Below are 26,212 nucleotides of genomic sequence, written 5' to 3' on the forward strand. Positions count from 1 at the left end.
AAACAATTGTGTGCTGCTTTCATTTCTGCATGTGGTTCTTAACAGCAGTGGTTCTTAACCTTCCTAATACTGGGACCCTTTAGTGGTGATCCCCAACAATAGAATTATTTTTGTTGCCACTTCCTAACTGTAATTTGCTCCTGTTATGATAGGCAGGACATCTGATATGTGACCATTTGTTCCAACCACTCTTCAAGGGTCTTGACCCACAGGTTGAGAACCTACAGTTCTTCAGTTCATGACTCAGTAGCAAACACATTCCTCTTTAAATTCCAGCCGGTTTTGTTTGTTGGGTTCATTTTTGCTTTCATTATTGTTTGCACATGAGTAAGCTCTAGGTGGTGGCAGGGAGCAGGGACTTCTCTTCTGTGGACTATGGGATAGAAAGCCTTCCAGGAAAAGCCACACCCTAGCCCAAGAGGAGAGAGGCATGTGTGAGCAGAGCCCCTCTGCTGCAGTAGCTTCTTCGTAGAACACAGGCGCCCCAGAAGCCTCTGATGGCCACTAAGCCCTTGTATACAGACAGCCTGTGTGGCCAGGGAACTCTTTTTCTTTTCCTTTCTTTCTTTTTTCTTTCTTTCTTTCTTTTCTTTTCTTTCTTTTTTTTTTTTTTTTTTTTTTTTTTTTTTGGTTTGGTTTGGTTTGTTTTTTTCAAGACAGAGTCTCTCTGCGTAGCCTTGGCTGTCCTGGACTTGCTTTGTAGACCAGGCTGGCCTCGAACTGACAGCGATCCGCCTGCCTCTGCCTCCGGAGTGCTGGGATTTAAGGTGTGTGCTACCACACCTGGCTTTTTTTTTTTAACATTAGTCCTTTTGAGTCAATTCAAATGTGTGTATTTATAGTCCTGATGACTGAACCTAAGGCAGGCAAGCATTGTATAACTGAACTATACACTTCAGCCTGGTGACTTCAAATGTATTTATTCTGTATTTGCCTACATGTGTGTCTGCACCATGTGGGTTCCTGGTGCCCGCAGAGGGCCTAGCAGAGGGCAACTGATCCCTAGAACTGGAGTTACAGCTGTTTGTGAGGCACCATATGAACACTGAGTGTTGAACTCAGGCCCTCTTAAAAGAGTCAGGGCTTGTTTGTATTTGTTTGTTTGTTTTGAGACAGGGTTTCATCGTGTAGCCCTGGCCAACCTCTAGCATCAAACTCACCGAGATCCACCTGCCCCTGCCTTCCCAGGGCCAGGATTTATGGCCTGTGCCACAAAGCCTGGGTCACTTCAAATTTAAATAGTTACATGTAGCAAATGAATTGGCAGTTTCTAGACTATAAATATGTGTTTATTGACGTCAATTACTTGAGGAGCCATCAGCTGCAAAAGTACAGGTTGTAGGTGCCTAGCCAGGGTTTGGGTCCTCCTGGCCACAACCACTTAAGCAGTACTTTGGGGCAGTACAGTGTCTTCAGAGTGAGATCTGGTTGGAGAGCAGAGGGTGAAAACTTCTACTCTGATTCCACTCTGATGTGCGTCCCCCCCTCCAGATCTTATTAGTTGCTTGGCAGTGACTGACCTTTAGATTGATTTCCATGCGTCTCTTAAGAATGCTTGCAGGGAGTTGGGCACAGTGGTGCACGCCTTTAGTCCCAGCACCTAGGAGGCAGAAGCAGGCAGATCGCTGTGAGTTCGATGCCAGCCTGGTCTACAAAGCGAGTCCAGGACAGCCAAGGCTACACAGAGAGACCCTGTCTTGAAAAACCAAAACAAACAAACAAACAAACAAAAAAGAATGGTTGCAGGACTGGAGAAATGGCTCAGCAGCTAACGAATATGTACTGGTCTCTTAGGGGATCCTAGTTTGGTCTTGGCATCCACACTGGGTGGCTTACAATCACCTGTAAACCCAGTTGCATGGGATTTAATGTCCTCTTCAACCTCCGCAGGCACCCAAACACCCACATGCTTGGGCACACACACATTAATATCTTAATTAAAAAAGAACGCTTGCATCTTCTCTTTATGTCCCTGCCTCTGGTTCACAAGTTGGCACAGCTTTGGTGTCATATGTGAGACAGAAGAACAGTAGTGATCAGGGCCCTCAGTGTACAAAGTTTGATTCTGGAGTGTCAGTAGGTCTTGTGCCTCAGATGTTTCAAAGCTTGTCAGCAACTGTGATTATTATAGACTATATAGCATTGAGAACTATAAAGATGCAACTCCCCTTTGCTACACCATGGCCTCTGGCAGGTTTTGGAGGTATTCTGATCACTTGGGTATGGGGGGCGGGTAGGGGGTGGAAGGGGTGGCAGGTGTGGGGGTAGTTTAGTGAATGTAGAAAAGACAAGAGACTCATCAAGACTAACGTCTCAAGATGCTTTTCACATAGACAGTTTGCCTAAGGCTCATGTTACATCGTAAGATGGAAGATAGCAATGGCACGCACCTATCATAGAGATCAAGTGGGCTTTATTACATATAAAAATGCTTTCAGTTTTATTGTCTCCAAAATCAATCTAGTAATCAAGATGCATTACATTACCAAAGATAAAAAGGAAAGGAAAAGAGGGGAGGATTACCCACCACTGTTAGCTAACAGCATAAGGATTAGTTTAACATGTGGATGTCTATCTTTTTATTTTTCTTCCTTTTTATTTATTTGTTTATTTATTTATTTATTTTTATGTTCACTGTTTTTGTTTTGCTTTGCTTTGCCTGCCTATGTGTCTGTTTGAGGGTGTTGGATCTCCTGGAACTGGAGTTACAGACAGGTGTAAACTGCCACGTGGGTGCTGAGAATTGAACCCAGGTTCTCTGGAAGAGCAGCCAGTGCTCTTAACTGCTGAGCCATCTCTCCAGCCACCCACCCCCACCCCCACCCCATGTTTTGTTCTGTTTTGTTTTTTGAGACAGGGTTTCTTTGTTACATAGAGCCCAGGCTGTCCTGGACTCTCTTTGTAGACCAAGCTGGCCTTGAGCTCACAGAGATCTGCCTGCCTCTATCTTCCAAGTGCTGGGATTAAAGGCATGAGCCACCATGCCCAGCTCTCCAGGCCCCCTTTTTTGTTTTTTCTTGAGATAAGGTCTCACGATGTAGCCCTGGCTGTTCTGGAACTCAGAGCTTCTCCTATTTCTGCCTCCTAAGTTCTGGCTTTACATGCATGTGCCACACCTGGAAAACTGATCTCAGTATGAATACGGGACTGAGCCCAGCATCACCAGCTCCCAGGCTGATGACTTATCCAGCAAAGGCCACTGGATCACTCTGCCTTTTCCTACTTGAGATTTTCTGTAGCTTTACAATTACAATCCTGCTATACGTCATTGTATAACTTTCAAGCTTCTTGAGGTAGGCAGCATGAGGGGCATTACAGTATGCTTAGAATAACGAGGTAATTGAAAGTCTGTCCCTACTCTCTGGCCTTAATTCAATGCTAGGGCTGTGGTGATAATGTGGGATTCCAAAATAACCAGCACCTTTGGAAAAAATCCACATTTGCTTTGGTATCTGTTCTCTATCTTTGAGATCTAAGTGTACCCTTGTGTGACCCTGAGGGATTTCAACATACAAGTGTCTCTTATTCTTACACTTGCTTGGCTCCATAAGCTATCAAAGGTTCCATGAAGACACCAGTGGTCTTTCATGTTTTCCCCCACTTAATCTTGGCCAAACCCAGGCACACTTCAGACTCGGAAGAGTTAAGAATCTGGTCTAGGCTGGGTGGTGGTGGCGCACGCCTTTAACCCCAACACTTGGGAGGCTGAGGCAGGCGGATTGCTGTGAGTTCAAGGCCAGCCTGGTCTACAAAAGCAAGTCCAGGATAGTCAAGGCTACACAGAGAAACCCTGTCTTGTAAAAACAAACCAAAACCAAAGACTGGCAGTCTGAGAAGCAGAGGCAGGAGAGTCAAAGGTTCAAGGCCAGCTTCAGTATAGCAAATTTGAGGCTCAAACAATACACCTCAAAAGAAACAATATTGAACACAGAGTGCTGTGCAAATCTTTCCATATACCAGATAAAGAAAACATTTAGCACTCCTACCCAGATCTAGCCAAGGGACAGAACATTCTCCACAGTTAAGTGGAGAGTAGGGACTGACTTTCACACGAACTCTGGTGCCCCATATTTGGCCATGTCCCTTTGATGGGGAGGCCTGATGGCACTCGGAGGAAGGATTGCAGACTATCAAGAAGAGACTTGATACCCTAACATCATATTCAGGGGGAGGAGGTCCCCCTCAGTCACAGTCATAGGGAAGGGGAATGGGGTGAAAGTGGGAGGGAGGGAGGAATGGGAGGATGCATGGGAAGGGATAGCAAATGAGATGTAATTTGAATGATTTTATTTTTCAATTTAAAAAAATATAAAAAACATTTGCCAAAAGCCAATAGCGTCGAATATTCCTCTTCCTCCTGTTATTAGCTGTAAAAACTTGTCATCTAAACACCAATGTTGGGTCTAGAGAGAGGGATCAGCGGTTAAGAGCACACGTTGCTCTTGCAGAGGACTCTGGTTCAGTTCCCAGAACCCTAATGGTGGCTCACAACCTTCCATAACTCCAGTCCCAGATCTGTCACCCTCTTTGACTTCCATTGGCACCAGGCACACAGTGTGCATGCATACATGCAGGCAATACATTCATACATACAAAATAATAAATAAGTCTAAAATTTTAGATTATTTTTAAAGGGGAATGAAATGCCCAGAGAACAGTTGCCTATACTGGTAATACTAGAAACGGTAAGAGATATCTGTTCTTTTTGTCTCACTATGCACCCCTGGCTGTCCTGGATCTTGCCAATGTAGACCAGGCTAGCCTTCTACCTGCCTCTGCATCCCTAGTGCTGGGGAGTAGAGGTGTGTACCACCACGCCTCAGATGAGACACCCATTTAAAGACATCTAAGATAATTAAGGGTGCTTTACACAATTTCCTAAAACACCAGAAGAGGAAAAACCTGGTCCTGCTAAACAGAAGCAAATGTACACGTCAGCCCTGAAGTCTGGAGACTCCCCTTTGGTTAGGAAATGTGTGATCTATGTCATCTCAAGCTGCTGCCTGTGTGGATGAAGGGCCCTGAATGGCAGGGCAGCAGAGGTTCTGGGATGGTTCCATGGCACCTACTGCTCATCTGCTCTCTGCTTTGCTAAACAGTCTGTTACAGGAAGGCTGGAAGACTCCAGTGGACTTGAGCAGACCAAGATGCATACTTCCTTATAAACAATCCTCCTCCATGCAAAGTCCTGAGGCAGTGTGTCTGACTACATCCTGGATGCTAATTAAGGGTATCACCTTTCATCACAGGGCCTCTAGGTTTTCCGGCCTCTTCATCCACCCCATCTTGTTACATGTGCTGGAAATCCAATGCTTCACCCCCACCGGTTTCCATGGAGATGCAACAGTTTACTTTTTTTTTTTTCTTCCCAAGTCTAAGCCGTGGTTATTTTTAACTGGAAAACTCTGAGCCAGGTCACAGCTGGGATCTGGATGATGCGATGACGTCTATAGCTACCCTTCTCTCCCACAAACGCCTTCTTTTCTGCAGTTGTTGGAGGCGGAGGTGCTCCTGGGAGACTTTGAAAAGCTGTTTTTGCTTTGGTTCATGAAGTTAAAACCCGTACCTTGGCTTAGAGCTGGCAGGCATCCTGAATCTGCAGTTCTGCATGACCGGAACCAGGCAAGGATGTTCTTGTTGGGTGGGAAGGCAGGTGAGGCTGACCTTGCTCAGCTGTCTGTGGCTGGGTGATACATACATTGAGCACTGGGTTTGGTAGGTGGGCTGTTTGCTGTGGCTTGCCTTGGTTAAGATGAGGCTTGACAGGGACCAAGGTGGAAACAGGCAGAGAAGCTAGCACACCTCTCCACAAACAGCAGATCCTCATGATACTGTTGCTGTCTGCCCATCTTAAGAGTCAAAACTTTCAGTAGTTCACCCATTTCCAAGGTCCTTTGTACCCCGAAGCTGGGCTTATCAAAGCCTTTCTGAATGTTTCAATTATTTTTGATACTTTGTTTTGTTTTGTTTTTTTGCAGGGAGAGCAGGGTTTGGGGCAAATGGTTTACCGGGAAACTGCCTGTTTTATTCTAAGAACTTTCTAAGATTATTTATTACAAAGGACTTCTTAGCCATTCAGTTTATACATTAACTTCTACTGCCCAAAACTCATCTTTGTTTCTTATGATACTTGTTACTGGACGGTGGTGGCACACACCTTTTAATCCCAGCACTCAGGAAGCAGAGGCAGGTGGATTGCTGTGAGTTCGAGGCCAGCCTGGTCTACAAAGCAAGTCCAGGATAGTCAAGGCTACACAGAGAAACCCTGACTCGAAAAAATAAATAAAACAAAAAATGTGTTGTTGTTGCTTTAATGGGAAGTGAATCAATAGCTTTCTGTAGACATGGCATGAGCTGGAACTTGGCATGCTAATGATGGCATTTCCGTGTTTTAAGAGGTTGGTTTAAGTGTGTGTACATGTTCTTGTGTGCACAGGGGCATGCAGAGACCAATGTCTTCCCTAATCACTCTCCACCTTGCTTTTTGAGACAGCATCTCTCCATGAAGCTAGAGCTCAGCCATTTGGTTAAACGCATTGGTCTGCAAGCCCTCTTGATCCTCCTCTTTCTGCCTTTCCAGCATAGATTACAGGCTCCTGTGGTTGTGCTGAAGATTCAAGCTCAGGTCTTTGTGCCATTCGAACACTTCACCAAATGAGTCATCTCCCCAGTCTTCCTGTGTTGTGTTGTGTTGTTTGGGAGATGGGGTTTTTATGTTGCCCAGGCTGGCCTTAACTCCCTATGTAGCTCAAGGTTGACTTTGAACTTCCGATCCTGCCTTCACCTCCTGAATCTGGAAAATACAGCTATGCACCACCACTCCAGTTGTGCTGTGCTGGGAACTTGTGCATGCTGGGCAACCATACCATCAACTGACTGACTGCCTCTCCATCCCCGTGGCATCTTCTTCCCACACTTCCTAAGATGCTGGTTTTGTTCCCGGTTAACTCTGGACAGAAGCATGTAAGTCATCCACTGGAATTTTGTCAAGACAGACCTCAGACCAGGGAAGAGCTGACTAATATAAACTGGAAAGGTTGGTCTGGTAAAGACAGCAAGGTTAATTCAACCTAACAATTGAGTTGGATGCCACAGAAATCTACTACCTGTACTCTGAAGTAGGAACCAAGCACGCCAGAGTCAATTATCTGGCCCCGAAGGGCACAGGACAAGTAAGGTTAACCACAGGGTTTTCAAATACAAGACCAGCACAGGTGACCTTTAAGGCTACATCTGTTGGATTAATTTTTTAAAATTGGATTTAAAAACTTTTAGGAATCACTTTTAGTTCATTCCCATACTCAATAGGGAAAGGGGCCTAGTAACACGATACTGTGTAACAAGAAAGCCACTGTAGCTGGACAGTGGTGCTGCATGCCTTTAATGCTAGCAGAGGCTAGCCTGATCTACAGCGTGGATTTCAGCCAGGGCTATACAGAGAAACCCTGTCACAAGAAAACAAAAAACAAAAAACAAAAAACAAAAAAAGAAACTCACCATGAGGAAGGGAATTTAATATTTTAATGTCAGATGGAAAACATCCCTCTTTCCTGCAAATACCTGTCACTGACTGGGAATGCCTGGTCAGTGAATGGGCCGTCAGTACACTTCCACCGCAGAACGTCGCAAACACTGGAAGCCAGGATAACAAACAAGAAGAGCTTCCCTGCCTTTTGATAGGGAAACTGGCTATGAAAGCTAATCCTCCTGCCTCTGCCTCCTGGGTGCTAGATTACAGGTATCACTGCCCGCAGCCTGCTCTTCACTCTTGTCTCTCATTCCCTAACCAAGTTCTATGTTCCCATGACTGGGACTATCCAGGCTGCTGTGACCCTGCTTCAGCTAAGATCTGTTTGCTTTCCTTAACAGTTCAAAGGGCTAGCGCCCAACTTAAAAAAAACAAAACACCTTGGATAGGCCACAAACATACAGTGTACTGTTGTATCCGAAACGGTGGGTGGGGTGATCTAGCAGAGGCTGTCTACCTGTGGCTAAGTACAACAGGAAGGAGACGAGCAGGTACAGATTAGCAGTTCAAGCATAAAGGAGCCAAGGACATCGTAAGTTATAGGACTGTTTTTTGTGTATTCCCAAAGGCATCCTTTAAACCAGATGGATGAGCAGGTGCTGTGGATCACAGCTGTGTTCCCACTACTTGGGAGGCAGAGGAGTAAAGTCGGAACTGATCAGGGACAGAAGCAACCCCTGATAGTGTAGCTCGCTTTCAGCCAACCCTACGTGGATGCAGAGAAGCATGCATTGTTTTTGTTTGGTTTTTGGTTTTTTGAGACAGGGTTTCTCTGTGTAGCCTTGGCTGTCCTAGACTCACTTTGTAGACCAGGCTGGCCTCGAACTCACAGTGATCCGCCTGTCCCTGCCTCTCGAGTGCTGGGACTAAAGGCGTGCGCCACCACGCCCGGCTGAAGCATGCAATGTTAATGAGAGGCCTCTTGCTGGTAGCATAGGTGATCAGAACACAGATGGAAATTAGGACAGTCATATCAAATTCAGTGTTTAAAAAAATAAATAAATGCAGAAGATAACGATGCAGTGACTCCTAGCAAGGGACCTTGCCAGGCAAGAGCATGGCCCATTCTATTTCCAGTTCCTTGGGAAAAACGTTACTAGACATGGGCACGGAGGCACATACCCATAATCCTAGCGCCTGAGACACTGAGACAGAAGGATTACAAATTCGAGGCCAGCTTGGCTACACAGTTAAGACCATGTCTTGAGATGAAAAGCAAAAACAATCACCACCTCTTCTCCCAAACAACTCCTTACTCAAAATAAGGCTAGGCCTTTGAGAAATTTCAGAACAGAAGGCTTGGAACATAAGAAAGCGGGGCTCCTCGAAGCAACCCTAACTCAAGTCCAGCGATCTACGATACAGCTTTCTTTCCCTACCTTACTCCTACCATGTCTGTTAGTTCCCAAGCGCTCTCCAGCATGCAACTGCTTCTCAGGTTTCAGTCTGCACTACCACAGCTGCCCTTTGGGTCCTAGCCAGCTCTCTTGGCCATTTTCCTCACGCCCACTGCCGCCTACACACCATCCTCCTCTGTGTCTAGAACAGTTCCCCACTTCCATCTGCCATTTCCCCCTCCTTTAGGCTTTCATCTCTGCCTCAAAAGCCCTCTTCTCTCAGGCAGCTTCCCTTAATCAAGATGAACTCTCCACACTACAACAAACATCACCAAACACATCTACTGTACCCCAACTCTCAGAACAGTGGCTACCTTTCACAGCAGAGTGGAATCTGTTTATAACCAACCATGGCTGATGGGATTGATGGTGGTAATAAAATGCCTTTTTTTTTTTTTTGAGACAGGGTTTTTCTGTGTAGTCGTGGCTGTCTTGGACTCACTTTGTAGACCAGGCTGACCTTGAAATCAGAGCTCCGCCTGCCTCTGCCTCCCAAGTGCTAGGATTACAAGTGTGTGCTACCATGCCCAGGAAAAAGCATTTTCTAAAAATGACTACTAAAGAAAGGAAACCATTTCCACAAGCTGTCCTATTTTTTTAAATTTAATTTTTCCCAGATATCTTGATCATTATTTCTCCTCCTCCAACTGCCCTAGATCCTGTCCACCCAACTTCATGTTCTCTCCCTTCCAAAAAAGAGAGAAAACCAAAACAAACAAAATAACCAATAAGACATCAAGTTGTCCTTTTTAAAGAAAGGAGGTTGTTTGGCTACTCTCAGATCCAGGCTTTTCTCCAGCCAGCCAGACCTGTAGTGGGCAAATGTGCTTTTTGCATAAGCCTGTTGGCCTGAGTTTGATCCTCAGAACCCACAGTGGGAGAAAAAAACGGACACCAGTGTGTTGTCCTCTGACTTCCACACATGCCCACGTGACATGGCCATGGCCCTTCCTCCACAAATTTTAAAATACTAGTTTCTTGCTCTCTGGATACTTATTAGCAACTTACATACACATTTCCATCAGTTACAAGTCTGAATGTGTACTTCTAACAAAGCACATCCCAACTGGATGTTTGAATGCTAAAGGAGCAAAGGAATTAGCTGCTGGGAGTGATTTGTGCAGGTCCTAAACGTTATACCTACCTGTAAGTTTGCTTACAACAGACATGAGCTAGCCATGACTGGGTGGCTTACAACAGACATGAGCTAGCCATGACTGGGTGGCTTACAACAGACATGAGCTAGCCATGACTGGGTGGCTTACAACAGACATGAGCTAGCCATGACTGGGTGGCTTGAGGACCACGGTTCAGATGTGGCATAACCACTCAACCTCACAGCCTGTGAGTCTCACACAAAGCGGCTTTCCTTGTGTTTGAGAAGCAGCTTTTATTGCAGGCGAGCCGTTCACCACTGAGAAATTAGGGTTCAGGTCTCAATCGAAGCAACGCTGGGTTAGTTGCATCATCTCCATCCTCGTGGGCCTGGTGTCCTGGGAAACCCACAGTAACAAGGTGAGACCAGGACACAGGACACACGTGGAAGCAGAGACAGTGCAGCTTGTCGAGGCTGGCATCCAACAACCCAAGTGTGCTTTAGTTACCAGAATATCTGACACACCCACAAATTAAATAGCAAAACATTTTAATCCATTAATTCTAAAAATAACAGAGACATTTTATATCCGGTGCCACCTCCTCAAGAGCCGACTGCACATCAGACAGCCAGGCTGCAAAGTACAAAGCCAGACATCACAGTTAAAATGAAGTTCAGACAGACCATCACGGGGGAGAGTCCCACCTCTTCACTTCATACACTAAGATGTCAGCATTAAAAAAAATTCCTTGGAAGAAATAGCTTTCCTGTGCTCTAAAAACCTTCTTCTTCATTTAAAATCTGCCTGCAAAATGGGAAGGAGTCAACGAACTTCACTCTCAAGTGCAAGGATCTGAGCTGGACTCTGGGGTGAAACGTTGTGGCCTGTTTCCTTTCCTTCTGTTTCTACCAAAGCCATGACGTGAGGTACTGTGGTTCCTGTCTGAGTTACAGGAGGAATGAATGCCCACTCCTGGTTAAGAATAACTTGGTGAGCGCGCACTCGGCAGCACTATGCCCCCAACAGGAGCGCCGTACAGCAGGGCAGAGAAGAGAGAGATTATTAGCACATGTAGATTCCCAGTGTCTTTCCTTCATTTCACAGGAAGAACCCAACTCAAACACAAGTCTCCAGAATGCGTACACTGTCCTATGATTCACCACGCTCCACAGCTCTGGCTTGTGTTGCCAACCAGACTCAGGCCTTAGTAATGTACCCTTCTCGGATGAGGAAGTCATAGATTTTCCGGGTTTTGTTCACGTCTATTTTGATGAGTGCTCTTGCTTGTGCCAGTCTCAAGCCTCCTTGCTTGTTACACTCATTCAACAGGGCAGACTTATATTCCAGATAGGCTCCAGGTACCAATCTCACCACCTGACAGAGCTGTAAGGCACAACGAATTTAAGAAACATTAGTACCCGCCATTCTCAGAATTCAATCCAGCAGGTAAGCAACCCCAAAATAAGTGGGGAGGGGGTAAGAGATGGCCCAGCAGGTAAAGGCATTTGCCACCAAGACTGACAACCCAAGTTTGATCCCTGGGACCCACATGCTGAAAAGAGAACATCAACTTCTTCAAATTGTCTTCCACAAATGACCTCCACATCATACCATGGCACACGTCTTCCCCCATACACCCAAAATAAAATGTATTTAAAAAGTGACATCAATCTCCAACTATTTATGGGAGCTGTCGAGTAGCTGGACCACGTTCCACTTCCTCTCTTCCCTAGAGACAGACACTCAGGAAGAAGAAGGCAGATATGTTGCCAGGAGTCTTCAGCAAGTGAGGCTGGCTCAAGGGTCTAGTTCAGTTAGGGAACAAATTCAAATTGTCTTCCACAAATGACCTCCACATCATACCATGGCACACGTCTTCCCCCATACACCCAAAATAAAATGTATTTAAAAAGTGACATCAATCTCCAACTATTTATGGGAGCTGTCGAGTAGCTGGACCACGTTCCACTTCCTCTCTTCCCTAGAGACAGACACTCAGGAAGAAGAAGGCAGGTATGTTGCCAGGAGTCTTCAGCAAGTGAGGCTGGCTCAAGGGTCTAGTTCAGTTAGGGAACAAATACGTGTGCCCAGGGAGCTGCCAGGCTTTTCCACGAGTTGAGTATTAAATGCCTGGGGTGGACGCCCAGTGCCATTCTGACACTAGTCAGGGAAATGACACAGAGCACTACAGGGCATGGGGGGTGGTAGCGCTGCAGGTGCCAGGATTCATGAGTGTAAAACACATCGTTGGTATTGGCAAGAGAGAGTAGACTCTCCTTTTATCGTCTCCTACCATGGGGAGGAGGCCACCTGTACTGCGAATGCAGAGTAGATTAGGTTCAGTTCACCTGCTATTACCCAGCAGGAGCAGCTAAGTCACCATCATATGGGTAAGCAGTGAAAAGATGCCTGACATTCCAGACCATTCCACACACAACACTGAGAAAGTGGCCTATGACTTTAACACGTACTTCTTTTTATCCCAAAAAGAAATGTTTAGTCCTGATGGATAAAATAAGACTAATACGGGTTCCTACATAGTGACTTTTTACATAAACAGATGCTACGGACCAGCAGATGGGGAGACAGCCACCAGGAGCTGCAAAGAATCAAGACATGGGCACCTCTTTTGTTACATTTGTTTGTCTGGTTCGGTTTGGTTTTTGAGACAGGCCCAGGCTGCCTTTGAACTCACAAGATAGCTGACAGCTTATATGCCTGCTCTTCCTGCCTCCACCTCCCAAGTGCTGGGATTACAGGTGAGTACCACCCAAGTAGATTTTTGTTTGTTTTTGAGATAGCCTCTTTGCTGTATGGCTTCGGCTAATGTTAACGGCTCCTTCTGTCTTAAGCTTTCAAGTGCTCAAAATAAAGATACATACCACACCTGTGTAGATTTAAGTGCTAGAAACAGACAAAAGCAATATAGGGACAACTTAGTGATTAAAATGATAAGGAAAGTCGCAGTACTTTTAAGATAAAAATTAATGTGTTATAGGTGTGTTTGTGTGTGTGAGAGCACCTAGGAGGTGGGGCAGGCCGATCTTGGTTGAATCTGAGGCCAGCAACACTAAACAAGGATTTAGTTCCAGACCAGTCAGTGTTACATAGCGAGAGCCTGTCTCAAAAGTAAAACTAATGTGCAACTATATATAACACTGAACTAATTTTCCTTATGCTTATAAAGATGCTTATAAAGAGACAATTACAAGAACATTTTAAGACACGATTACATTGCTGGAGTAAATGCAGAATTTCTCAAAGCCACCATTCTAATCGGAAAGTCCTATTTTCATGTAAAAGCTATTTAGGGTCTATACAAAGTTTCACTTACAGTAAGTGTTTAGTGGAGCGTCTGCCACATTAAATGCGCAGTAAACGACAGCTATCACTATTATTTAACTGACATTGCTGCATGAACTTCTGAAAGGGGAAAGGTAGCCATGAGATGAAAGGAATTCTCCTAGACTTCTCAGACCAGAGCTGAGCATGTTAGACAAGGCAGTGAAGTAGGTTTGACACTGTAACGGATTTGAATGACAACTCAATGAATCAATCGGCTTGATTTCCTTCCCCCCAGTCACCTCCCTTTTATTACCTCTTTTTCTTTTTCATTGAGTTTCTCTGTACCAGGGAGGCCGGTGAGGTTCAAAGGTGGAGCACTTCGCCTTCCTATGGACACAGATACAAAACAACAAATATTTCACAGAGGTATAACTGTTCAAGTGTAAAACAGAAAGCTCAACTCACTCCCTTCGGCTGGTTTAGCTAGCTCCTTGGTCACTCTAGTGGTTTGAATGAGAAAAGCCCCCACAGACTGATATTTAAATGCTTGGTCCCCAGTTGGTGGGACTGTTTGTGAAGGACTAGGAGGCGTGGCCTTGTCATAGATGTGTCACGGGGTGGGGAGGGAGGTGGGTGGGGGCTTTGAGGTCTCCAAGCCTCCTGACTCCAGCTCACGATGACCGCCCTCAGCTGTTCCTGCTGCCGTGCCTTTGCTCTGGATGGTGCAACCACGGCCCATATGAACTCTCTAATAAGTTGCCTTGGTCAAGGGGTCTTATCATAGCAATAGAAAAGTCACCCCAACATTCATCTGAAAATAAAAATAACACCCCTCATATCAGTAACCACTCAGCACAGTGGAGTTATCACCTATCTGTTTCTCCCAGAGAGGAGACCTAGACTCTGTCACCAGATGTTCATCCAGTTTACAAAGGCTAAATCCTATCTGCCTTGACAGCTGAAGAGTGGAAACAGGAAACCTGCAGGACAGAGAGTCTCTCTTGTTACTGCTCCCCAGCAGGACAAGGCAGCATGGTAATTAAGCAAGTACTATATACTTCAGATCAAAGGCAGGGGCAGGCCACCCAAGGCCCTGCTGTTCCTTTGTTTATTTTTCTTTGAAAAGAAGTGATGCTTAACTGGAAGGTCTACACTGGGACAAGCTAAATGCTGTATTTGCTATATGAATATAAAAAGTTACAGAGACCAACATCAACTCCATGTCTGAGAAAGAAACCCAAATGGGAGGCAGCAGCAGACTTGCCAGGCCAGACCAGTATGTAAGTTAATGCACAAGAGTTTTTCCTTTACTGTATGACATTGGTGACAATTGTTAAGTGTGTGTGATACCCAGCCCACTGATGTGACGGTCAGAGGACAACTGTGTGGTGTTACTTCCCTTCTCCTTCCTAGCCTTCCAGTTTTCTCAGGGTTCCAGGGATGGACCACAGGTTGCCAGCACTGCCACCATAGCAAGCACCCTGACCTTCTGGGCCATGTCACCTGCCCTGGCTTTGTTCTGAACATCTGCTTGGTGGGGCGGGCGGAGTGAGTGAGGGGTGTGAGGGCTGCCGCTGCAGTGGGTAAGAAGGAAGAAGGAACTACTTAAACTGTTCGGGAAAGCCTGATTCTCAGGGACACAGAAGGGGCCAAGTGAGAGCTTCCCCAAATGCTCAGAAATGGAGATAAAATCATGCGCTACCTCGAGTCTCCTAAGGCTAGGCTACAATCCAGAGCGCTGGGTTCCCAGCCTTTTACTGTCTGAAGAGCAACTCAGGGCACAAAGGGGAGCAAGGAATCTCAACATTAGCCCATGGGGAAGGAGTGAAAGCAAGCAGGCAGGCAGGCAGGCAGGCTAATGCCAGCCTAGAAAGAAATGGTGAGTCCCCATTAAAGACACAGAAACCAAAGCTATACAGTGATTTTAATTAGCAAGTATTAAATCTTTTAATTGTATCAAATCTGTATTTAGCACAGGGTGGAGGTAGGGCAGAAATAAGAAGCTTATAACATAAAACCTGGGTTCCACTATCTTGATGATTCCTTAAAAGGGTCTCTGCTCTCTCAAGTAGCAAATAATTACTTGAGGGGCTGGAGACACAGCTCAGGGGTTAAGAGCACTTGGTGCTCTTACAAAGAACCCAGGTTCAGTTTCCAGCACTAATCAAACAACTTACAACTGTCTATAACTCCAGTTCCAGAGGACCCAGTGCCCTCTTCTGGCCTTGGTAGGCACATGTGTACACACACATATAACTCAGGCCACACACATAAAATAAATAAATCTTTAAATAAAAACGAATTACTTGAAACAAAGCAAAAACAAGTATCCACCAAGTGCCTAAACCTTTTAGATTATGGAGACTTTGTTCTGTTTGAGACAAAGTCTCACTATGTAGCCCAGGTTAGACCCAAACTTTCCATCCTCCTGACTTGGCCTCCCAGTACTAGGTAGGAATACAGCTGCGTGCCACCACAGCTGGTGTTACAGTGAAAATTTCAAAGGCTTATTGTTACAGAGAATGGTGACCTAGCAACTGGGTCACACTAGGCTTGTGAGAGTGGAGTGGTCTGGATGTTCAGATTAGGAAAAACACTGTAACACGGGGCAGGACCACTATTTTGGATCAGGAACTTCACAGCCAGTATCTCCCCAAATACTTAGTCACAGACAACAGTCACTAAGAACCAACAAATGCCCTGGTTTAATCTTGCTCGTCACCTAATCTCAAAATAAGACAAATTCAAAAGAGGTAAAGCTCAGATGCAGAAATTCCCTAAGTCTAACTTAAAAGAAATCCTTGAGTTTCTGGCAAGTGAGTCATGGCTCAAGTCAAATCCAGAGCTCCTCATGTAGCACCTCCCAAGCGCACTACAACTCTGACAGATACGACTCTAGTCCCGACTGTAAATGCCAGTAAAAAGAAGCACCATTCTGAGCCCTGCTCTGACCAAGAGGTCTAAAAGCATGCTGCTGTGCACAGCTGACTAGCACCACTGCGCCACCAAAGAACCATACTCCACAAAAGTAGGGTAGCTGTGGCCCTATCACCCCTTGAGATGTGGACGGTCCACACTTGCTCTGGGCTGGGGAACAGCTCAGAATGCGAGACGCCCTGAGCTCAATCTCCAGTGCTGAAAAGGAAACAAACAAAACAAAAACAAGCCAAAAACCTCTTGAATTAGGCTGAGAAATCATTACCTGAGTTTGAAGCCATCAAAACAGAAGGACTCAGCCCAGAATCACTAAAACAAAGAGAAGAAATTTAAACTTTGGTTATATCAAGGAAGGCAATTCTTAAAGCCCCTCACAGGACTGGGTGCATTTATCACGGTCATCCAAGAAGAGCTATGGTAGGACTGCACGACATTTTATAGGACATCTCACTGTACAGGAAAGATGTATTCCAAGGAGAAAAACTTCGCTGAGCTTTGCTAAGGGTTCTTAACAGGGGACATCACTAAAGCCATTCACAAGGTAGGAGAATTTAACAAAAACCCCATCAGAGACATGCAGAAGTGGGGTTGAGACAGGGTGCCACTGTGTACCCTTCCTTGGCCTGGAACTCACAGCACTCCCACCTCCACCTTCAGAGCACTGGAATTACAGGGGTGCACCACCACAACCAGCTTCAAATTAACAATTAAAAAAAAAAAAAAAGGAACAGGACGTGGTGGAGCATGCCTTTAATCCCAGCACTTGGGAGGCAGAGGCAAATGGATTGCTCTAAGTTTGAAGCCAGCCTTAGTCTACAAAGCAAGTCCAGAGCAGCCAAGGCTAACAAAGAGAGGCCCTGTTTCAAAAACAAACAAACAAACAAACAAACAACAACAAAAGAAAAAAACAAAAAATCCCCCCAAAACAAACACAAACAACAACAAAAAACAGGAACAGAGAAGTGTGTAAGACCAGTTATGTTTCTTTCTTTTCTTTTTTTTTGGTTTTTCCAGACAGGGTTTCTCTGTGTAGCCTTGGCCATCCTGGACTCACTTTGTAGACCAGGCTGGCCTCGAACTCACAGCGATCCGCCTGCCTCTGCCTCCCGAGTGCTGGGATTAAAGGCGTGCGCCACCACACCCAGCCCAGTTATGTTTCTTAAGCCTGCCAGTTCTATATTGTTTCTAGATGGATTGATAAAAATCCTTACTACTGTTCTATCCAGAGTACCCACAAAAGTGTCCAAAAATACACAAGAAGGCCAAAGAATGCCAAAAGGCGTGCTCCCTCCAGCCCTGGCCAACTGCGCACATGTCAGCTTGCCGGCGGAGCCACTGCTGGCACGCGCTGCTATCCTGGATGTACTGGAGAACCTCTGAGAGCATGGTGCGTTTAAGGCGCTCCTCCTCGCGCGTCTTCTTCAGGTGATCATATGTCCTGGCGCCTGGAAGGGTAGAAGACACGTGACTGCAAGGACACCATAACAGAGCAAAAGGGCCTGCCACCTGAGCTAGGCCAACATTGGCCACTTCAGGTTTTCATAACTGTTTTCCCAGGAGCCAAGTACATGTCTGCATCTGAAATCTCCCTCTACACTAAATATTTTTATTCCCTTTCTAGAGTTGACATTTGTGAAAGAAAACTGCCAAAGGTACAAATAAATGGCACTCGTATTCTTGCCTTTGGAAGTCATGTCTTCGGATGTCATCCTTGGTTATGGTTGTACTTTTTCCATCTGACTCAGGGCTTGAGCCCCCTAAGAGAGTGCCATACCACTACACAATACAGTCAGCTACACAGTACTAAAGGACACGAGTACATGTATTCTTCCATCAAAACGAACCCCAACACAACAACAGAAAAGCCCTCTTTACAACTTTCCTCTGCTTCCCAGAGGCTCAACAGTAGAGTTAGTGTCTTCTATACATCAATAAGGTTATATGGATTTCAGAAAACCATACCAGTGGCTTTCAATAATTCTAATAGATATGGAAAACTGAAACTTGAAGAGACTCAAAGAACTGATAAATAGAGAAGCCAGATCCAGTCTCTTTTGTTTGCTTGTTTGTACGCTATTAGGTCAGAATGCAGGGTCCTGCACAAGTGTGGTAAGCAATTTGCTACTGATGGTCGCCACCCCACCCCCAGCCCTGTGCTACCTAGTCACAGCCTTTCCTTAAGACCTAGCTCTTCTAACTTGTTCTTCAATCTTTGATTTCTTCATTAACTTGAAGTGATGATACCCCACAAGCTTGTCATGATATCCAATGACTTGAAGGTGAAATGTATCCCATAGACCTCGTACATGTTAAATGATAGATATTTACTGCTATTAATACAGCTATGACTAGTGCCCTAAGTAAACTGGATGCAAGCACCTTACTCTAGCAGAAGCCTGGTAAATGAAAATGATTAGGTTGTGCATGAATAAGTCTTAAAAGGCTGAGGTTAAAAACTGGAACAGAAGAATCACACACCCCACCCTACATTACTCCTCTGTGTGTGGGAGGGGAGAGGGGAGGGGGGAGCACGCATGCGCGGAAGCTACAGCAGACACCCAATTCTAAAGCAGTGTTTCTTTGCTATGTACCATAACTTTATTCTTTTTATTGTTTTTGGTTTTGGTTTTTTGAGACAGGGTTTCTCTGTGTAGCCTTGGCTGTCCTGGACTCGCTGTGTAGACCAGGCTGGCCTTGAACTCACAGCGATCCCCCTGCCTCTGTCTACCGAGTGCTGGGATTAAAGGCGTGCGCCACCATGCCCAGCACCATAACCTTATTTATTTATTTATTTTTGGTATTTTGAGACAGGTTTCTCTGTGTAGCCTTGGCTGTCTTAGACTGCCTTTGTAGACCAGGCTGGCCTCGAACTCACAGCGATCCGCCTGCCTCTGCCTCCCGAGTGCTGGGATTAAAGGCGTGCGCCACCATGCTTGGCCTTTATAACTTTATTTTTATCCTGATAATTTAATGGTAGTTTATAGGAGCTGAACAGATGAAACTTTACTAGGAAGTCTAAAAACGAATCTGAAAATGTTTTTGTTTGTTTTTAAGTTTTCAGGACTTCAGAGATTCCCTCTTGTGGTTGCAAGTCACAGGCACTTTGACACTCTAGGTAGTAGAAGCATACTTACTACAAAAATTGGTAATGCCTGCTGTCCTATATTCTTGGAGCCTCTTGATTTCCCTTCGAAGTTCAAATTCCACTGTTTCCCCAGGAGAACAAAGGAGAAAAATGGAAAGAAATCAAATCAATGTCAGGAAGTGGTTATGTATCTCAGTGATTCTGCCATATGCGAAGGCCAGGTGACATCATCTTAGGTTATCTTTTTTTGTTGTTTTGTTTTTCCGAGACAGGCTTTGTTTGTGTAGCATTAGCTGGTCTGGACTCACTTTGTAGACCAGGCTGGCCTCGAACTGACATCGATCTGCCTGCCTCTGCCTCCTAAGCCCAGCTTCTGATTCACTTATTCACAAAATCAATGGCATAATATTTCAGCCAGCAGCAGTGGTGCACACCTTTAATCCCAGCACTCGGGAGGACGAGGCTGGCACCGCTGTGAGCTCTACTACAGTTCTACAGAGTGACTTCTACGACAGCCGAGGCGTCACAGAGAAACCCTACCTCAAAAAAGTTTTTAAAGTGTAAATGTTCCAGTTCCATCGACTGTGCTAGCATTTCTCCTCAAACAGCTCAAGTCTGATGCAGTCTACCTCTGGATGAGGCCCTGCTGCACAGGTGCACAGGAAGGACGAGGCTTTGCTCAAGTGCTGGTTTCTTTTTAGCTTTTTCCTAAAGGGACCAAAGAGCACTATGTTTTCCATAAACCAAACCCTGCTGCTGAGCACACAGCTCAGACTACACTGCTGGGTTATCCTGTGATAGGACATTCCAACCTGGGTGCTTTTCAAACACGGGGTGAAGGAAAAGCCGCCCATGGGGTGTAGCTCTCTGTAGTGACACATATGCCAGGAATGATGTAAACTAGAACAGGAAGTAAAGAATAAGTCACTCGATACCAACCACACAAAGAATGACAACCAAGCAAGGTGTTTCCTGAGGACAATCAATCTGGCTCAGACAAATGCCTGTGATTCTTCCTAAGAAATACTTGCACAATGAGCAGTGGTAAAGAGCTTTTCTAGAAAATCAAAACGACTCACCATAAAACTTCCCAGCAGTAAGCTGAGGAGACAAATAAATATACAGCTCTCATGAAGACAGCATAGAAATAAGCCCTAGTCCAGGAGCCTCAGAGTCCTAGGCCTTCCTGCTTAAGAGTGGAAAATCCAATTATAACTGGGACGAATGCTCTCAGGAACATCAGAGGCCAGAGGAAGATGGAAGGACTATGTCCCTGAGTCAACAACCCTGTCCCCATGACTTAAAACTAGTTTTAATACTGAAGTATTTGTAAGCAAAACAATATGATGTTTGGAATTGGCCGCAGAACAGGCAGCTTAGGGGCAAGAGGGAAGGGAGTGGGCACTCAGTGCAACAGGCCACACAGACACAGGCTCACTGTGTCGTGCCCTTTGCTTTTCAATATACCTGACACGTCCTAGAAGTAGTAAAAACAGCTACCCATGATGGCACATGCCTATAATGCAGTTCTAGGAAGACAAAGGCAGGATTTCAAGTCTGAGCCCAGCTTGGACTACTCAGAAAGTTTTAGGCTGCAGACCCAGCAAAATCCTGTTTTAAAATAAACACAAAAAGAAACAAAACAACAGAAAAATCCCTCCAAATAAAAGGCATCTACTAACTTGTAAATTTACTAAGTCTCTCCTCTATTTGATATGTAGCTGCGTGTCTGTGTTTGTGCGGTGTATGTATGAGTAGCTGAATGTCTAGGGAGGTGTGTGGGTCTAAGTGTGTATGCAGTGTGTGCATGTATATGTTGGGCTGTGTGTGTTTGTGTGTGCAGGGGTGTGTGTATGTATGTATGTGTGTGAGTGTGTGTGTGTGGTTTGTTTTTTGTTTTTTGTTTTTTTGAGACAGGGTTTCTCTGTGTAGCCGTGGCTGTCCTGGACTCACTTTGTAGACCAAGCTGGCCTTGAACTCACAGCAATCCGCCTGCCTCTGCCTCCCGAGTGCTGGGATTAAAGGCGTGCGCCACCACGCCCGGCATGAATGTGTATATGTGTGGTGTACATAAGCACACAGAGGCCAAAGGACCTTATTCTTTTGAGACAGTCTCTCACTGAGCCTGGAGCTAGGTACTGGCTGGCAACCGCAGCCACACCGCAGCCTTTACCTCCTGTAAGCACTAGCGGCCAAACCCAGCTCTTCATGTAAGTGCTGAGATCTAAAGTCAGGTCCTCACGTTGATGGAGAAGCACTCTTACCCCTGCCCCTCACTAAGCTTTTAAATCTCCCTTCTCTCTCCCTCCCCTCCCCCCCCCTCTCTCTCTCTCTCTCTCTCACACACACACACACACACACACACACACACACACACACACACGAGTTCCAAAAAACACCTACATGCATGGCTTTCAATGAACTTGTCATGTTCCACTGGTCCCACAATCCTCGCAAACCGCCTCATTGTTTCATAAAGGTCTTGGACCTCCTTGGGATAGCGCCGTTCCATTACTAGAAGAAATGAAACACAGTGTGTCACAGAGAATGTAAGGACCTCTAAGCCTGTGGCATTATTTCTTAAAACAAGAAGTGAAATTCAAGGACATTTCCTAACCGCACACAACTAAGTTGCCCATGACAGGATGCAAACAGACAGTTGGGAATGTAAGTCACTAATCACAACCACAGCATCAGCGCCTCACAGAGGGATGTGCTGTCACAGAGATCACTTCTCTACTAAGCACTGTTGACGCCTGTACACGGGACCAGGCACTGCTGCCACAAGAGAAAAGGGAATTAACGGCAGAACCTGTGCTATCAGACACAATGCTGGCCAAAACTTCTGGTATGGATCACTACAGGAAAGTAAAGACATAAGAAACCATCAGCTGGGCGTAGAGGCATGAGCCTGTGGTCCTAGTCCTTGAGGTGGAGGCAGGAGGACCATCCTTCTCTAGAATAGTGACTTCTAAGTCAGCCAAACAGCAAAACCGTGTCTCAACCAACCTGGAAAAACTGTGCATATCTCATAGTTTTGAGACACTCCCAAGCCCTCTACTGGGTTTTATTTTTGTTTTGTTTTATTTTTTGAGACAGGGTTTCTCTGTATAGCCTTGTCTATCCTGGACTTGCTTTGTAGACCAGGCTGTCCTTGAACTCACAGAGATCCGCCTGCCTGCTGGGATTACAGGTGTCCACCACTGTACCCAGCTTACTGGTTTTTCTTTAAAAAAAAAATTGCACAAGTACCCTGCCTGCCTGTATGTATGTGTACTACACGTGTGCGCACAGAGGTAAAAAGAGGGCATCAAATCCCTTGGAACTGAAATAATAAGTATATGGTTGTGAGCCACCATGTGGGTCCTGGGACCCAAACTCTGGTCCTCTGCAAGAGCAGCAGGTACTCTTAATTGCTGAGCCATCTCTCCAGCCCTACAAAAATGTTTTTATAACCTGAAGACCAAGGTTGTGTTTATTAACATAGTTTCGAATATGACTGTCTAGAAAATGATCCATTAATGTTCATGCTGTAATTACTGTAACAATTCTTAGGCAATGCTGTTGGCGATAAATGAATGGCTCTTTATTGTCATTATGGATCAGAGCTGCCTCAAACACTTTTGGTTTCTGTGCAAGGGATCAATGTCTTCTCAAACATGCTAGATAGCCCTCTACTAGTGAGCTATACCAAGTCTGGTATCAGAATTTTTAAAAAGAAAAGATTTGTTTATTTATTATTATATTTACAGTGTTCTGCCTGCATATATACCTGTATGCCAGAAGAGGCATCAGATCACATTATAGATGGTTGTGAGCCACCATGTGGTTGCTGGGAATTGAACCTTTGGAAGAACAGTCAGTACTCTTAATGGCTGAGCCATCTCTCTAGCCCCTTGCATCAGATTTTTTTTTTAAATCTTTTTTAAAATATTTTTTTTGTTTATTTATTATGCATACCGTGCACATCACATCACATTATAGATGGTTGTGAGCCACCATGTGGTTGCTGGGAATTGAACTCAGGACCTCTGGAAGAGGAGTCAGTGCTCTTAACCGCTGAGCCATCTCTCCAGCCCATGCATCAGAATTTTTAAATCTTCCTAGGTGATGCTAGCTAGCGTGCAATGTGGATTATCAACTCTCCCACAATTATCTGAAACTACTTAACAATTTTAGAAGAATTTAGAATAAAAAAGGCAGTTCATACTCACATCGGAACTTTCTAAGGTTGACTAATCCATGATCTCTTATAATCCTAGAATGAAAAACCACAATAATCTATGTATTAAGAGTACATTTCAGCTGGGCATGGTGGGGCATGCCTTTAGTCCCAGCTCTTGGGAGACAGAGGCAGGAGGATCTCTGTTGCATTTGAGGCCAGCCTGGTCTACAAAGCTAGTTCTAAGATAGCCAGGACCACTCAGAGAAACCATGTCTCAAAAAATCTAATAAATAAATCATAAATTTAAAAAGGAAGTTTCACATTTTTATCTTCTATATATAGTTCTTATTATATATCCTAAACACTATAAGGTGGAATATCAGGGTCCAGAGAAGTTGGTCTCTAAATTAGTCTCTAAATTACATGTTTTCAACCTGTGGGCCATGATCCCTTTGGGGGTAGCAGACATCCTGCCTATCAAAATTTGGATTACGAATCGTAACAGTAGCCAAATTATAAAATTTTGTAACTAGAGGACCACCACAACATGAAGAACATGTTAAAGGGTCACAGCATTAGGAAGGCTGAGAAACACTGCTCTGAATGGACATACTGACCCATCTCTCTTGGGGTACAAAGGACTCTCACAGATGACTCCGCTACCACTGATGAATGCTGAAAAGCATGTGTCTGTCAAGATGGTGGGGAAGGGAATCTGCCCATATGGTGATAACCAATACAACAGCCATTTAAGGGAAAGGACATGATGGTCACACATTAAGCATTTATAACCATGCATTTACATACTTTGAAACCACTTGAAATAAATATAGACTGACCATGTTTAAAAGGAAGAACATCATGAAATATAAGATTTAACAGCAACTTTCAGCAACCAAGTTCTACGATACTCTCTGTGAGTGCTATGCAAAGTGAACTCAAGCAAACCATGCTGAGTTACACACCCAGAGATGTCGGTGACTAGCACTGAGGTTCCTCAGGCAGCAGCTCTGAGCTTCTGCAATACTTCATGGAAGCTGTTCCAGACACATAGGAGAAAGCTGCACTACAGGTCACATCTTGGTCCTATGAGTGTCTCCCAATGCCACTCCTCTCCCCCCCCTTTTTTTTGAGACAGGGTTTCTTTGTGTATCCTTGGCTGTCTTGGCCTCACTTTATAGACCAGGCAGGCCTCGAACTCACAGTGATCCACCTGCCTCTGCCTCTCATGTGCTGGGATTAAAAGCCTGCGCCACCTCCGCCCAGCTTAAGACAGGGTTTCTCTGTGTAGCCTTGGCTGTCTTAGACTCACTTTGTAGACCAGGCTGACCTTGAACTCACAGCAATCCATCTGTCTCTGCCTCCCAAGCGCTGGGATTAAAGGTGTGTGTCACCTCGCCCGGCTGCCTTTTTTCCCCAAAGAGCTTAAATAGTTTCCTCACATTATGCATCAACATACCCACATAACACCAGAGAAAAAAGAGGGAGTAAAACAAGACTGGAATTGCTGGCTCTGTCTGATAGAGACATTGAGGCTTAAGGAGGTTAAGTGTCTTCTACAAGGTCACATGGTAAGCCACAGCAGAGTGTTCCTATGGACAACATGCAATCAACAGTCCAAAGGTGAGAGAAAACAGGATGGCTTTTCTACTTACTTTTTTCGTCTTTGCCTCTCTTTCAACCTGGAATGATAGATATCCACCACAGCCATTTTCAGAGCTATAAACACAAATACACATATAAATAATAAAGATAAAGATCAAAGTCAAGACAAAAAAAATCCCCGTCAAAAATTATTTTTAAGGGAGGGTCTTGACCTGAAGTTTTGATATTTTGGCTGGCTTTGAACTTACAGCTACTCTCCTGCCTCTGCATCCTGAGAGCTGGGATTATAAACATGTACCACCATGCTTGGCTTACCCAAATCTTAACTATTCTATGAAAACGATTTAAGCACCCTAAATCTTTCCATCATAAATAATAACATTTGTTATCATTATTTTAGTAACCCTGGAAACCAAACCCAGACCAGGCAAGTGCTGTACCACTGACTACACCTCCAGTTATATACTCAAATATGAATATTGCCATAACTGCACAGGGTTAGGTTCAAGAGCCGATGACAGGGCAGCCCTGATGACCAGCGCAGGCATGTGGTTAGGAGAAGCATTTCAACTGGGTAGCAGCAACAGTCTGCAGTGCTGAGTTCTGCACTCTAAATGAAAAGATGCATTAAGCAGGTTAAGCACTGTAAAAGCTATGCCTTGCTTGCTCTCCTAGCTGTCACCTCAGGGTAAACAAGGAGCTGGAATCAGTGCAACAGTGCAGCGCTGTCTTCCCTTCCCCGGCTCTTACCTCCTTCAGAGTTCCTAAGGTTTCTGTTCCTGTCTCTCTTCACTCCTCACCTCATTCCTACAAGCTCTTTAGCCTCCAGGGTTCCAAGTTCCACCAGACTATACGATCTAAAACTCTCACAACTATTTTAAGCTTTGCATCTTGTTTGATATTCCTTCTTACATGGCTTCCATAGCAAACTTACATATTCCTGCTTCTTTTCTGTCTTCTAAAACTCTTACCTTGGATAACAGCATTACAGTAAAGCTAGCTGCCCAATACTGAAACCAATCTGGAACCTCTTTCCCCTCTCTACACAGCCAGTGGACTCTAACCTAAGCACCTGGAGCTTCCCGAACACTTCTCTACCTCATCACATCCCTC

The 26,212-nt window shown here is 45.0% G+C and overlaps 1 protein-coding gene across 5 annotated transcripts in view; it reads right to left on the reverse strand.

The window, feature by feature from the left end:
• Positions 1-10,553: 10,553 nt before the first annotated feature.
• Positions 10,554-26,212, reverse strand: part of TADA2A (transcriptional adaptor 2A) — a 46,320-nt gene continuing 30,661 nt past the window's right edge. For 3 of the 5 annotated variants that reach the window (XM_084750535.1, XM_084750536.1, XM_084750537.1), the window contains exons 9-16: positions 25,150-25,213; positions 23,544-23,587; positions 21,733-21,843; positions 19,379-19,450; positions 17,557-17,689; positions 16,510-16,553; positions 13,621-13,694; positions 10,554-11,405 (exon numbers count right to left, since the gene is read on the reverse strand). In XM_084750535.1, the coding sequence (XP_084606661.1) occupies positions 11,220-11,405; positions 13,621-13,694; positions 16,510-16,553; positions 17,557-17,689; positions 19,379-19,450; positions 21,733-21,843; positions 23,544-23,587; positions 25,150-25,213 (728 nt within the window). In that variant the 3' untranslated portion in view covers positions 10,554-11,219. The remainder of the gene's footprint in view (positions 11,406-13,620; positions 13,695-16,509; positions 16,554-17,556; positions 17,690-19,378; positions 19,451-21,732; positions 21,844-23,543; positions 23,588-25,149; positions 25,214-26,212) is intronic. The other 2 variants (XM_084750539.1, XM_084750538.1) reach the window with 2 other exon arrangements.

Source organism: Acomys minous (assembly GCF_964271855.1).
Source record: "Acomys minous genome assembly, chromosome: 12".
Lineage (NCBI taxonomy): Eukaryota > Metazoa > Chordata > Mammalia > Rodentia > Muridae > Acomys > Acomys minous.